The 15,000-nt window shown below is 41.0% G+C and overlaps 1 protein-coding gene across 1 annotated transcript in view; it reads left to right on the top strand.

Annotated features, from left to right (window-relative positions):
• The first annotated feature begins 2,130 nt into the window (after positions 1 to 2,130).
• LOC143292237 (uncharacterized) overlaps positions 2,131 to 15,000 on the top strand; it is an 18,564-nt gene continuing 5,694 nt past the window's right edge. The window contains exons 1-4 of the mRNA XM_076602427.1: positions 2,131 to 2,191; positions 2,869 to 3,139; positions 9,716 to 9,912; positions 14,820 to 15,000. The exon at positions 14,820 to 15,000 is cut by the window's right edge and continues 267 nt beyond it. Coding sequence (XP_076458542.1) covers positions 2,131 to 2,191; positions 2,869 to 3,139; positions 9,716 to 9,912; positions 14,820 to 15,000 — 710 coding nt within the window. The remainder of the gene's footprint in view (positions 2,192 to 2,868; positions 3,140 to 9,715; positions 9,913 to 14,819) is intronic.

The following is a 15,000-nucleotide window of genomic DNA, read 5'->3' as shown; positions in this document are numbered from 1 at the left end:
CGCTGCTTCCGTTCCCGGTGTCACGGTTCACGAGTGCCCACCCCCTCATTTTTTTCTTCTTTTTTGTTGTTGTTGTTGTTGTTTGTTTGTTTGTTTTTGGGTTGTTGTTGTTGTTTGCGTTTCTTTCTTTTTTGGGGGGATTGGGGGGTGTTTGTTTGTGGGGTTTTTTTTTTACAAAGAGAAAGGACGTGGTGTGGGGGCGGAGGGGGGTGCGGTGGGGAGCAGGGGGGATGCAAATCTCTCAAAAATATCAGACACATGTCGCAAGAAACAATAATCAATACATGATTTGTCACAAACTATTGAGGGGTAAAGGATGATCGATGACCAAGCACACACACACACACACACACACACACACACACACACACACACACACACACTGTGTGTGCGTGTGTCTCGAGGTGTGCTTGTGTATGTGTCTGTGTGCGTGTGTCTGGTGGTGGTGGTGTTTGTGTGTGGGTGTGTTATACTGCAGGGGTGGTTTTTAGTATATAAATACTAATATTGTAAGGAAATGAAAAGGTGGAGAAAAAACAATTAAACGATCAAAAAAAAAAGATGGACAGTTGGATTTTGAATATGTAAAAATAACAATAGAAAATAAAAATAAAAACCACGTTAATCACCATGCCAGCATAAAAGTATTTCATACTTTAAACATATCGCCTTTACCAACACAGGAATGTTTTAAATTCGTACTGTGAGCGAAATTTGACCGGGGGGGATACGGGGGGGGGGGGTGGTTAGTTATAATACAGGACACCCAGCTATTAGACGGCTTCTTGTGCCGTTGCAGCAGCAGCTAAATGACCATGATTGGGTGTGACCGGCCGCAGTCGATGCAGCCTGTATGGGTGATCAGAATAAGTGCGAGGGAACAACTTTCTTGAGGTAGTGGACAGGTATGTGTTGCGTTTCTTTTTCTCTCTCTGTTGTTTCCTCTCGTTTTCCGAACACCTCCCAATACACAACGGGACTTGAGCGCTGAGAAACATGATGTACAACATGCACAGTTACACACGCTCGCACCAGAGACGGAATCACATTATGCGCAAGTTCGTGCAAGTGTATAGCTACCTGCTCACGAACACGTTTACGCTTTCAACACACAAACAAACAAGCAAGCAAGCAAGCAAGGAAGCAAGCGCGTGTGCAAGCACGTATGTACACACAGGGAGGCAACCTCTTTCTTTTTTCTCTCTTTCTTTTTTTTCTCTCTCTGTCTCTCTGTCTCTGTCTCTCCCCCTGTCTCTCTCACTCTCTTTCTTTCTCTCACCTGTGATATCTAGAGGAGTGAGAAGGGAGGGGGGGGGTAGGTGTTGTATGAATAAGTTTAAGTGATAATACTGATAGGCTAAAAACTGGGAAAGAATGGACGAAATGCAATTCCCCGCTTGAGTTTATAGCTTACTTAGCTGAAAGCAATAAAATCGTCGTGTAGACTCTGTGTATGTGTGTGTGTGTGTGTGTGTGCGCGCGCGCGCGCGCGCGTTTGTGTGTATGTGTGTGTTATTGTGAGTTCTCTCATCCTTTCTGCCTTTCCTTCTAAATACTCATCGCAGCAACAGTTGTACGTGCTTTCATTTTGTCGGTTGCTGTTTTGTTTTTTCAACAAATAATTATTCTTTCTTTTTTACAATTCCAGATCCAAACAAGATGGCGCAACATGAATTCCACGAATCTCGTCACTGATGAAACCTGATGATACACTGACAGACAGTCAGACAGACAGACACGTGCTACCTGAGTCGGAAGTGAAACAGTGCAAGCTAAACGAGAAGTAGAGTGATCATGTGACCATCCAGTGAGCATGTGACCAATCAGTGATCATGTGACCAATTAATGATCACGTGACTAGAAAAAATTACACACTGAGCGGTGCTCATTTACCAGGACTTCTTCCCCTGGGAATGCCAGACGGACCCCCACCCATCCAGCACTTACCCGCACGAACCACGCAGTCTTCGCCGAACCCAGACCCAAGCCGTGAACAGCTTGATTTTTAGGGCCTGCTTTTCGCCGCTTGGTAGTAAAACTAGCCACTCAAAGCCATCGGGTTAGCTTCTCTGTTGGGGGCGTAACGATCACGTGACTCATACGTTACCACGTGACGGGATGACAGGGACGATGGGACTGGGCATCCATTCCTTGCGAATTCTGTACTTCGTGCATTTTCCCTTGACCTGTGGTAAGTCTTCCTTTTTTTTCTTTCTTTGTTTCTTTTTGTTGTTTTGTTTTGTTGGGGTTTTTTGCGGGGGTCGGGGGGTCGGAGGGGGTTGGAGGGGGGGGCGTGGTGGGGGAGCGAGGATGGTAGGAGGAATTCTTGGTTAATGCCCTTTCACACATAACTGGTGAATATAATGAAGACATTTTGTTGTGCTATTAATTTTCACATTATTTTGAATGTTGTCTTTTAAAACGTAGGAGAGGAAGAGGGGGGTGGGGGGAGGGGGAAGCGAATATAAGGTGGGTGGAAGCAAAAGGTTGATATTTGATATCAGTATTTAGGTATAATTACAGAAAATTATGATTATCAAGGAGGGTATCTGTGAATGTGTTCCTACATTTGTTTTTGTCTTTGCCCTCAAGTGTACTTTTCTTTTTCCTCTTTTTCTTCCTTTGTTTATTAAGCTGGTTTTTTTCGGGTTTTTTTTCTATTCTCTCAGAATACAACGTAATGCATCCACTCAGTGTGGAAAGGCGTCAAACTGAAGAATACTACAATTATCACTACTTAGTAGTAGTAGTAGTAGTAGTAGTAGTAGTAGTAGTAGTAGTAGTAGTAGTAATTTATAACTACTACTACTAATGATAATAACAATGATAATGATAATAATAACGATGATTTCACTCTTTTTTTTTTAGCCCAGATCCGCCGCACAGTGTCAGCCCCACAGTACACTCCCATGCATTACGTTCTCATGGTGGCCAGCATCCTCCTGCTTCTCTCCCTTGTTCTGGGACTTCTCGTGCTCGTGAGGAAGCATTCTGGACGACGCGGCTCACAGGCAAGCAGACGACCGGTCATCAGGGTGCAGCCGCAGACGCCTGCAAGGCAGACAGCGGAGGATTTCGCAGACGGAGAGCTGGTCATCGAAGACTTGGTGGATGGACAGTTGAACGAGTACTGCAAAAGGTCGTCGATGTCATGGAAAACTTCATAATGTGTGTGATAAGATAGGAAAGATTCATGACTTGGAGCACCTGATCGAACAGTTGTTTTTTTTTTTTTCCTTTTAGTGGTGTGTGTGTGTGTGTGTGTGTGTGTGTGTGTGTGTGTGTGTGTGTGTGTGTGTGTTTACACACGCTTCAGCTTGTTAATGGTTAGTTTCATTGTATCACAACGAAATGCCGTGACTGCTGATAAACTTTGATCAGAATTAAGACGATTCCAAATCTAGTTTAAGAGTTAGATTAGATTCTTTTTGCAAATTGTTTCTATATAATTGTGAAAAGCACCAACGATACATATACTGTCTTGCGGGTTGTGGGACAAGGGAAGTAACTGGGTAACGCTTGTCGACACGAGCTGTGGCAGAACAGAAAAAAAACCTCGCAAATATTTGTGATATGACAGTTCTGTTTCACCATGTTCGTGTTCCATAAATGATTTCGTGTTTTTAACCTAAAGAATTCCACGACTATGGTCCAATAATTTTCACATGACAACATTTCAACGAGCACAGCTAACTTGACTGATATTCACACACTATTGCAACCTGCGTCAGCGATGAAGTTATTACGAGAGCTGGAGCAATGCTGGACAGTACACAGTGCAGTGATGACGAGATTGATGGTGTGGTCAAGGGTTTGGTGGACGGTGGATGTGAAGTAAAGACATTGATTGGAGAAGGGTGTTGAATATCAATGTTCTCTCTCTCTCTCTCTCTCTCTCTCTCTCTCTCTCTCTCTCTCTCTCTCTCTCTCTCTCTCTCTCTCTAGCTAGCTAGCTATCGCGCGTATGTGTGTGCGTTATGCGTATGCGTGTATGTGCATGTGTCTGTCACTTTTTGCGTCAGTGTGTGTATGTGCGTGTCTGCACATACGTATGTTCAACAGCCGAAGAATGAAGAACAATTTCTTCATCACTTGTCTTCAGGCCTACAGGTCGTGTTTTTCATGCATGGCCTTTCAGGAATGTTTGTACGTTTTCGTATTTGGTGTAGGCTGTGTATCCTTATATTTCCAGTACCAACTGAACGCTGACGTGGTATTCAATCATCTGCAACTGTACTTGGGTGTGTTGATTCCGACCTTCCTGACAACCCTAGCTTCTCGGTCTAGCTTTTCAGATGGCTAGACTCTCACAATCTGTCCTTCCTGACAACTTGGTTATGACAGCCTGACTTTTCTGACAAGCAGAATATTTCAGGCCACGATCTGGATCAGCCATGTTCCTCCCGAAAACACAAAACGGTACGCGCACGCTAGTATACCTTTGTTTTTGTATCTGGTGTAGGCTATGTATCCTCCTCGGTCTGGCTTTTCTGACGGCTAGAATAATCTCACAACCTTCCCTTCCTGACATCTAGGTTCTGTCAACCTCATTTTTCCGACAAGCAGAATATTTCAGACCAAAGGCTGGATCGGCCATGTTCCTCCCGAAAAACATACAGGCAGGTACGCGCACGCAAGAACGATGGCTTACTTCTGTTGATCGGTGTAACACGCTGACATGTGTGACAACTTTATGTCGTACCATGGACTCCGCGACATGACCGGGAAAGGATGACACACAGGTGTAGTTGGTAATGTTTCACCCGCACCGGGTTTTTCACAGATGACATCTTTACCGTATTATGTACAATGATACTTTACGTTTCGTCTTCATAACCCCAGAGTACCATGCACTGTTTCTCTTCAGAAGCAAGTGTCGCAGAGTGTGGACTAAGTCCTAATTATACTTTTCACCAGATCTTTTTTGCTTTGTTGTTTGTTTGTTTTTTTGTTTTTTGTTTGTTTGTTGTTGGGTTGTTGTTGGGTTGTTTTTTTTTGTTTTGGGGGGTTTGTTGTTGTTGTTTGTTTGTTTGTTTTTTGTTTGTTTTCACACTTTCTCCATATGACATACGTTGTAGAAATGTTTGGGGCGACTTTTTGATTCATCTGTTTGTCGTGGATTTGGGCACACAGCCATATTTCTTACTTGAATTATGATTTTAAAAGGCTGGTTGTTCGTTCGCTTATTTCTTTTTAGTCTGTTCATCTAAGATGATGATATTAGACTGAAAATAAATGATATTATTATTTGGATTATTATCATTTCTGTCATAATGATGATTGTTATTATTAATTAGAAATCGACATTTTTGTATATTCCAATGAAAAGGGGGGCGGTTGAGGTGGAGGGGAGGGGGTTGGGGTGGGGGCAAGGGGGAGGGGACTAAGAAAGGAAGAGACAGACAGACAGACAGAATGTGGAAAAGATAGAGTACAAAATCTAAAATGGAGAGGGTGAGTGTCAGTGATTGGAGAAAGAAAAAACATAATATTGGAAGGGTGTGCGTGAGAGGCGGGACGGGGGAAGCGGGATTAGGACAAAAAAAATTATCAATAATCAAATATTGTATGCACTACTTCTGTAGATTATTATTTGAAAAGAGGTTCATGTGGGGACCTACAATAAACAACCAACCGAACTATTTAACACATAGCTAGCTAACTTTAATAAAGAACAGTTTGAAATATATAACTTTTTCCAGAAAATGTTAACATTTGAAACTGGTAACACGTGTTCCGTAATTTCTGGAGGCAAAAAAGGTTTCATTGCTAAACAGCGGGTTAAAACGTGCTCTACCGTTAAACATCCCTTGCAAATGCATTCAATATTTTCACAATATTTTGTGTATGGGGCATTTAGTAATAACCTAAATGCCATGCTCTTAACAGCCCTGCCTGTTCTTTTAGCATTTAATAAGGCAGAAGTGTTAACTTCTAAAGATATAAAGGAATTTTGCATATTTCTTTCAACAATATTACACATTTCAGATGATGATAAACGATGAGGAAGTTCAATTGCATTTAAAGTGTTTTTAGCTCCAAGCTTTGCAAGATGATCTGCACGTTCATTAGAGAAAAGCCCACAGTGTGAGGGAATCCAGCACATTTCAATATTAGTTCCTCTCATTTGAATACAGTGAATCAAAAATCTTATTTCAAAAATGATATTATAATTAATGTTCGTACAACCTGATTTGATAGACTGCAGAACTGATTTTGAATCGACACAAAATAAAACATTAATCAAGTTTAGGGGCAGATCAATTAGATATGTTAATGCCATAAGGACGGCAATCAATTCAGCTGTAAAAATTGAGAAGCCCTTTCCAATCTTTAATTTCTTTAGAAGTAAGTGGAGCATTTATGAATATATCATTATTAGGAGCTGGTTCCTTATATTGTTCATTTGATTCACTATTAATTCTGACAGCCAGCTGTTCGGGTGTTAATCTATCATCGTTGCATGTTTTGGCAAACATATCTGCAAAAGTTTCTGCTTTTTCTAAAGAGGTAGGGAAACATTTCCCATTAACTTTTTTTCGGATATTCTTGAAAAAATATCCCATTTTTCATATCCTTAATTTTCTTCCATGCCTTCTTTGTATCTTTGTAATCTGAAACTTACTGAATACAATAATTAGACCAATATTGTCTTTTGACTTGAGCAACAAATCTGTTGGCTGGTTGTTTTTCTTTTATTATGGACTCTCTCTCTCTCTCTCTCTCTCTCTCTCTCTCTCTCTCTTCCTCTCTCCCTCTCTCTCTCTTTCACTCTCTCTCTCTCTCTCATTCGCTCTCTCCCTTTCTCTCTTCCTCCTCCCCTCCGAAGAAAAATCCCAAACTTGTGTCTCATATATTTTCAGGGAGGACAAGAGAGTGACAAGCAGACATTTCTTTTGCAATGTTCCTGTTCATGGGCCTCAGGACAGACAACCCAGTGTATGGGATCTTAGAACGACGGTTCCTGAGAGCGGTAAAGGGAACGTGTGACGCTGGCGTATAAAATGTCATCGTACGTTCGTGGCAAAAATACGACGGTTTTGGTTAAGCTATTTTCCTTTTCGTCATCTTTGATTCAGATATTCTTGAAAAGATATCCCATTTTTCATATCCTTAATTTTCTTCCATACCTTCTTTGTATCTTTGTAATCTGAAACTTCTTGAATACAATAATTAGACCAATATTGTCTTCGCTTTGTTCAGACAAAAGTTTACAAATATGCTACTTTTGCACATTAAAAGATAACAGCATGACACTGTTCAGGACACTGATGCCTGGAGCTGTGATTTTGAAATTATATCTTCTTCTTCTCGTTCGTTTGATGAAGGGATATTTATATCAACTCAACGATCTTACTCATCTGTGTTTATTAGATTACGTGATGTACGCATTTAAGACATCAGTGATGAAACAGTAGTCCATGAATATCCATCAGAAAAGCTCTTCTAAGATCAGTTTTGAACCGGGTGAACATGTGTATGACGGTGACTGTTCTGTGAAAGATCGCTTTCAAGTGAAAGTGAAGCGCATCCCGGCTATATTTTAACACAAAAGGCGCTTTGTTATTTTCTAGTTTGAATTCTAATTTCAAGGAGAGGGAGACGGAACGAAACTGTGAGAGCTTTTGTGTGTGTGTGTGTGTGTGTGTGTGTGTGACGCAAACTGTTCGCGGGGACATGATCTGCATATCACGTGTGAAGTCGCGTCACGTTCATGCCAACGGACAAAGACTTTGTCACTTGTTAGAAGAATAAAACATGTTAAACACTTCCTTTTCTTGTGTTGGTTGTGTTGTTGTCGTTGTGTGTGTGTGTTTGTACTAAATTCCGCGCAGTAACATGACATGAACTCCACGGCATCCATCTTGAATCCGCCCCCTCCCCCTTCCCTTTACACACAGCCACACCAAGAAGTATCTGACACAGATAGTGCCGACAATCCACAGCCACCTATCAATGTTAGGTCGTCACGAGGCCACACACCAGAGGAGACCATGTACTGTTGTTGGGTTGTTTTTTGTGTGTGGTTTTTGTTGTTGTTGTTATTTTTTGTTTGTTCTGTTTTGTTTTTGTCACTTTTGTGATGTTCTGACATGCCTGTTGTAATTGAACATACGCGGGACACCATCGACTTTGAGAGAAATCGTGGGACTGCGAGAAACGGTAAGCTAACACATGTTCCAAACCCCAAAACGACAATAGAGGGTTCCAGATCTGACAACGGGTGGACAAAGCGGGTACGCGTAGGAGTACAATATGATGGCACGTGCTCGCGTCATGGATCACCAGTCTAGGTCCACGACAACCGGGACTCAAACGGGTAGACATTGAAAATAAATGTGGTTTAACTCTTACTGTATTTATACTTAAGCTGACACTTGGATCATTTTTATTCTGCTTCAACTGGGGTCTCCACTTCCATCTTTTACCCGTATGATAGTCCCTTAAATGGGACGCTCGTGCAAGACCTACCTGAGAAGCAAAAGGTCCATTTCAGGATCGAATCTGAGCAATTACTTTTACTTCCTTTTTTTTCTTCTTTGTCATTCTTTTCTTGTGTGTGTTTGCGTGCAAGCGAGTGCGTGCGTGCGCGCGTGTGTGTTAGTGTGTACGTGTGTGTGCGTGCTTTTACAATTAAAATGATTATGCAAAATTAAATTTTGCACTGATATCAAAGTCAGATGGTAACATCATGAACAAAGACACTTTCATCACATGTAGACTTTTTACGTACTCGCTTAAAAGTCAACCATTCTTTGAATTTCGAGACATAGTATGTTTGTGAGACGGATAAGAAGAAGCTTAAAGCTGGGGTTATGCCATGAACGGTTCATTCATCAGAAGAACATTCAATGAAATCACTGATTTCCTATGCCCTGTCTGTCAGATAATGGAGGACTAACACCATTTCCCTGCCCACTTTGCTATATGACTGAAGCCAAGTACTTGATTTTAAAAAATCAGTCATACATTGTTGATGTAGAACGTTAATGACCAGTTGTACTTTTCGTAACAAGCCATGCTTTTGTCTTTTTCTTTTTCTTTTCTTTTTTTTTTTTTTTTTCACTTTTTCAAATGCAGATTGCGAGAGTGTAGGTATGGAATAATATTTAACACCTGTATTTGTATTTGTATTTCTTTTCATCACAACAGATTTCTGTGTGTGAAATTCGGGCTGCTCTCCCCAGGGAGAGCGCGTCGCTACACTACAGCGCCACCCATTCTTTTTTTCTTTTTCTTTTTTTTCTTCTTCTTCTTCTTCTCCTTCTTCTTCTTCTTCTTTTTTGTATTTTTTCATGCGTGCAATCTTATTTGAATTTCCTATTTTCATTATGTACGGAGGTATGTTTATATCATCAGCATTATTTCCTTTATGAACACCTTGATTTTGTACGTAACCTGCTTCTAAGGGCCGTTGGCCATTTAAAACAACAAGTCTTATTCTTATTCTTATTCCTTGTCTTGTCTCCAGACACACCGACGGAACCGAAGGGGCCGCAAGAGGGCACTGCGTCCAATGAAAGGCGTCTACTTTTCTTTGTAATAATCCTTCTTCGTAAAAATGAAACAATTCTTTTTCATAATTCATAAAACGAGTCCTTCGTCTCTGCGCGTGTGTGTGAGTGGCTGCGTGTGTACGCACTTTTTTTTACCCACGTGCGTGCTGGCTCAGTTGCGTGTGTGCGTGTGCGCACGCTGTGTGTGTGGTTTGCAGGTATAAAGCAGAGGCGAGGGAAAAAAAAACGGGACTGCGATTGTGGGCATCAGGCAGAGAGACCGCGACAGTGCCAAGGACTGGGCAGAGGCTGTGCTGTGTGCAAGGAGGCTTTTTGAGGACCGCTGTGCTCTTGTCGCTGAGGATCATGACGTGGTGGCTGTGTGTGCTCTTCACTGCTTTGGTTCTTCCATCGGGTAAATGGATTGGACACAACTAGTGTGTGTGTGTGTGTGTGTGTGTGTGTGTGTGTGTGTGTGTGTGTGTGTGTTGCGTCGTGCAGGTGAGATACAAAGAGAGTGAGGGAGGAAGAAAGAATCATGTTTTTAAGGCATATTGTTTCACCAGGGTGTGTGACAAAATTCCTCCTGCTGTTTTGAAGGGGAAAGACTACTTTCTCATGAGGAATACCAACATCTGTCTATTTATGACGGAAAGAAAATGAACCTTTCTTTTGATTTTATTTACCATGATTTATTTTTTTCTCTTTTCCCTGTTGTCTCTTTTAGTATTGCCTGCCATGCAAAAGTGGAATATCAATGAAAATGAAATTTTCATGCGTTCTTAAAACTTGAAGTGTAAGCTTACCCTCAAAAACATGTCACTAAAGGAAAGCGGTTAATTCTTGAGTTCCTCAAATGGACTAAAATCGGAAGGAATTTTAACCCGAAAATGAATGGCCGTGTGTGTCTCTGTGTGTTTACGTCAGTAAGATGTTTCAAGTATTGTGAGTAACCCTGACCGCTTGTAATTGAGAATAAGATGTTCTTCATTATACTCGATTAAGATCATCAGCTCTGGGACCAAGAAAAAATAGTTAAACACAGAAATGTCATGACAAAATTTTTTTTTTTTTGCGTTGAGGCTTATATATATACTGTTGTAGTCTTCATGTTTAAATCATAATGGCTCCCGTGTGTCAGTTTTCATCGTTCTGTACCCTCCCTTATATCCTTTCTCTGTGTGATGACCGTCTGTGAAGAGAAATGATATGGAAAAAAAGAAATTGGACATCACCAGACTCTAGCATAAATAGAGATCTTGGTAGCATTTGTCAAAAAAGTTAACTAAGGAAACTACCTTTGGAATTTAGAAATGCAGTTACCGCTGTTGCGACAGTTGTCGCACTTCACACTTCTTCAAATATTTACAAGAGTGAGTGTGTGTCATTCACAGCTCATCTTCACGGTACCATCACAGTCATGGAAGTCTCGCATAAGACGGCAGAATGGTTGAGACGATTATCTGCCAATACAGTGTCTGTAAGAGTCTGAGTTTCAACCTCGGCCTCGTCCTTTCTCCCAAGTTTGACTTGAAAAATCAAACTGAGCGTCAGTCATTCGGATGAGACCATAAATCGGTCTCGAGTACTCCCTCTCGGCGCACTGAAGGAGAAACCATGGCACCATAAGCGTTGTCCTCTGGTAAAATTCTGTCAAAGAAATACAATCTGATAGATACACAAATATAATTGTATATATATGCATGTATTCAAGGCCTGAGTAAGCACGTTCGGTTACGTTGCTGGTCAGGAATCTACTTTGCAGATGTGGTGTAGCGTATAGGGATTTGTCCGAACACCCTTCTTGAGAAACTGAAACTGTGAGTTTGTGTGTGTGTGTGTGTGTGTGTGTGTGTGTGTGTGTGTGTGTGTGTGTGTGTGTGTGTGCTCGCGCGTGCGCGTGTCTGTGTCTGTGTGTGTGTGTGTGTGGTTCTTTTATCACGCTTCTCTGTTAGTTCTGAGTTTAAACACCATGAATCGTAAGCTCTCAAAGTGATGGCATTGCGATATTCTGGACGCATGGACTTGTATATCACAATTCATTTCAGTTATTGCAATGGAGGGGTGTGTTTCATAATGGACGCGTGACAGAAGGGTGAAGAGGACAAAGACAGAAGTATCAGTATTTCTTATTTGGGTGTTTTGTGTGTGTGTGTTTTTTTTATACTACTCTTCGTCACAACAGATTCGTCTGTGTGAAATTCAGTTGCTGTCCCCAGGGAAAAAGCGTCGCTGCAGGGCCACCTTATTATCGCTTTTTTTTTCTTCTTCTTCCTTCTTCTACCTGCAAGTGTGTCTGATTTCCTAAATGGATTTTGTTCTAGATATTTTTGCCTTATGTTGACGTGGGTTCTTTTACACGCGCTAAGTGCATGCTGCACACGGGACTTCGGTTTGTCGTCTCATCCGAATGACTAGCGTCCAGACCACCACTCAAGGTCTTGTTGAGGGGGAGAAAAGAATACCACTGGCGAGTGTGAGATTCGATCCCTTGCCTTCAGATTCCCTCGCCTCCTAGGGGGACGTGTCACCACTAGGACACCGCTCCCCGAACTGCGAAAAAATAACAGAATACCTAAATACAAGAGCAACATTATACACGGAAGTACATATGTTTTACGAGACATAGAAACTTTTTTAAGTGGCAACATGCCAAAAAAAAAAAAAAAAAAAAAAAAAAAAAACTGGTCTTTCACAGTTAGCTTTCGAAAACAAAGCACAAAATACCTGAACAGCGAAGTGCATTCCAAAAAAATAAAATTAAAAACGGGCACTACTTACACAAAAGCTGTTCTTCATCCCTTTAACTGGCACGCTCTACACGTCAGTCACCCTTTGTTGAGACGGACGGGGGTGAGGAGGGAGGGAGAGAGAGAGAGAGAGAGAGAAGCCCCGCACATTTCCTATGACAGATGGGAGTCGCGGTGAAAATTTGGAAGTCCACATTATTCTTGTTTAAAAGAAAGAAAGAAAGAAAGAAAAAGGTTAACATAAACGAAAACGCAGAAAACAGGATCAAAAACAACAAAGCTTAGCTCTGTCATACTGTGCCCGAGTAAGATCCATTTTTGTTGATTGTTTCTGTGATTGTTTTATCTAGATGTTGTTTTTTTGCCAGTCATGGTCAGTGCTTACCCCACTCCCCACCCCTCCCCTTCCATCACAGGAAGCTGTCAGTCCTGTTTGTGGAAAGACTAAAAAAAAAAAAAAACCTTAACAGATGACTGCAGAAAACCTTAACAGATGACTGCAGAAAACCTTAGAAGATGACTGCGAAAAAGCTTAACAGATGACTGCGGAAAACCTTAACAGATGACTACAGAAAATCTTAACAGATCACTGCAGAAAACCTTAACAGATGACTACAGAAAACCTTAACAGATGACTACAGAAAACCTTAACAGATGACTACAGAAAACCTTAACAGATGAATGCGGAAAACCTTAACAGATGACTTCAGAAAACCTTAACAGATTACTACAGAAAACTTAACAGATGACTACAGAAAACTTTAACAGATGAATGCGGAAAACATTAACAGATGAGTGCAGAAAACCTTAACAGATGATTGCTGAAACCTTAACAGATGACTGCAGAAAACCTCAACAGATTACTACAGAAAACCTTAACAGATGACTACAGAAAACCTTAACAGATGACTGCGGAAAACATTAACAGATGACTGCAGAAAACCTTAACAGATTACTACAGAAAACCTTAACAGATGACTACAGAAAACCTTAACAGATGACTGCAAGAACCTTAACAGATGACTGCAGAAAACCTTAACAGATGACTGCAGAAAACCTTAACAGATGACTGCGGAAAACCTTAACAAGATGACTGCGGAAAACCTTAACAGATGACTACAGAAAACCTTAACAGATGACTGCGGAAAACATTAACAGATGACTGCAGAAAACATTAACAGATTACTACAAGAACCTTAACAGATGACTGCAGAAAACCTTAACAGATGACTACAGAAAACCTTAACAGATGACTGCAGAAACCTTAACAGATGACTACAGAAAACCTTAACAGATGACTGCAGAAAACCTTAACAGATGACTACAAAAAAACTTAACAGATGACTGCAGAAAACCTTAACAGATTACTGCAAGAACCTTAACAGATGGCTGCAGAAAACCTTAACAAGATGACTGCGGAAAACCTTAACAGATGACTGCGGAAAACCTTAACAAGATAACTGCGGAAAACCTTAACAGATGACTGCAGAAAACATTAACAGATTACTACAAGAACCTTAACAGATGACTGCAGAAAACCTTAACAGATGACTACAAAAGAACTTAACAGATGGCTACAGAAAACCTTAACAGATGACTGCAGAAAACCTTAACAGATGACTACAGAAAACCTTAACAGATGACTACAGAAAACCTTAACAGATGACTACAGAAAACCTTAACAGATGACTGCAGAAAACCTTAACAGATGACTACAGAAAACCTTAACAGATGACTGCAGAAAACCTTAACAGATGACTACAGAAAACCTTAACAGATGACTGCAGAAAACCTTAACAGATGACTACAGAAAACCTTAACAGATGACTGCAGAAAACCTTAACAGATGACTACAGAAAACCTTAACAGATGACTACAGAAAACCTTAACAGATGACTACAGAAAACCTTAACAGATGACTACAGAAAACCTTAACAGATGACTACAGAAAACCTTAACAGATGACTACCTTGGCACGGTTATGGGGGGTAAAAAGGTGAGGGGGTAGTAGTGGAGAAAGAATGAAATTGACTGGTGGTAACTTTAACAGCATTCAGTTGTCTCTTGTTTTAACCCCCACCATGTGTTTTAGTGGATAAGCATGTTTTACACACAAAATCTATCATTGTTTTCACATTGTTACCGTTGCCCACATTACCGAGATTTAATGATAAATCTAACATTGTTATAGTACTATAGATAATGTATCGTTGAAGTAAGTTGTACACTTTTGTGTGCGTGCGGTGAAAGCAAAGAACTTTCTTTGGGAGGGTAGCAAAATAATGCTTGTGAGATAATGACTAAGTCGAAGATGGGTGTAAATATTTTTAGTGTTGGGGGGCGGGGGGGGGGGGGAGAGAAAAAAGCAAACAAAGCAAAAAACCTTTTTTGGAAGTGTAGCAAAATAATGCTTTTGAGATTATACATCGTCGAAGTATATTGTAGTAAACTTTTTTTTAGGGGTGGTGGAAGCTAAGAACGCAACGAACCTTCTTTGTAAGTGTGGAAAATTCAAGCTTCAAACTACCAAAGTTTACGACTTCTCCTGAAGCATGAATAAATCCTTTCCCAGACCACACAGTCCATGGGCAGACGGCGAGCCTCGTTGACATTCTCTTCGGACCTGATAGAGGCGGCAGTGGAAGCGGCAACAACGGCAACAGCATAGCCACCACGAACAACAACGTCAACAATCAACAACCCTCGGGCCCCATCGCCACCTTGGACACAGGAACGCTCCAAGGCCTGTCAGG

This window comes from Babylonia areolata, chromosome 18 (assembly GCF_041734735.1).
Source record: "Babylonia areolata isolate BAREFJ2019XMU chromosome 18, ASM4173473v1, whole genome shotgun sequence".
In the NCBI taxonomy this organism is placed as follows: Eukaryota; Metazoa; Mollusca; class Gastropoda; order Neogastropoda; family Buccinidae; genus Babylonia; species Babylonia areolata.
Note: the sequence above shows the minus strand (reverse complement) of the source record. Positions and strands in the feature narration are given on the sequence as shown.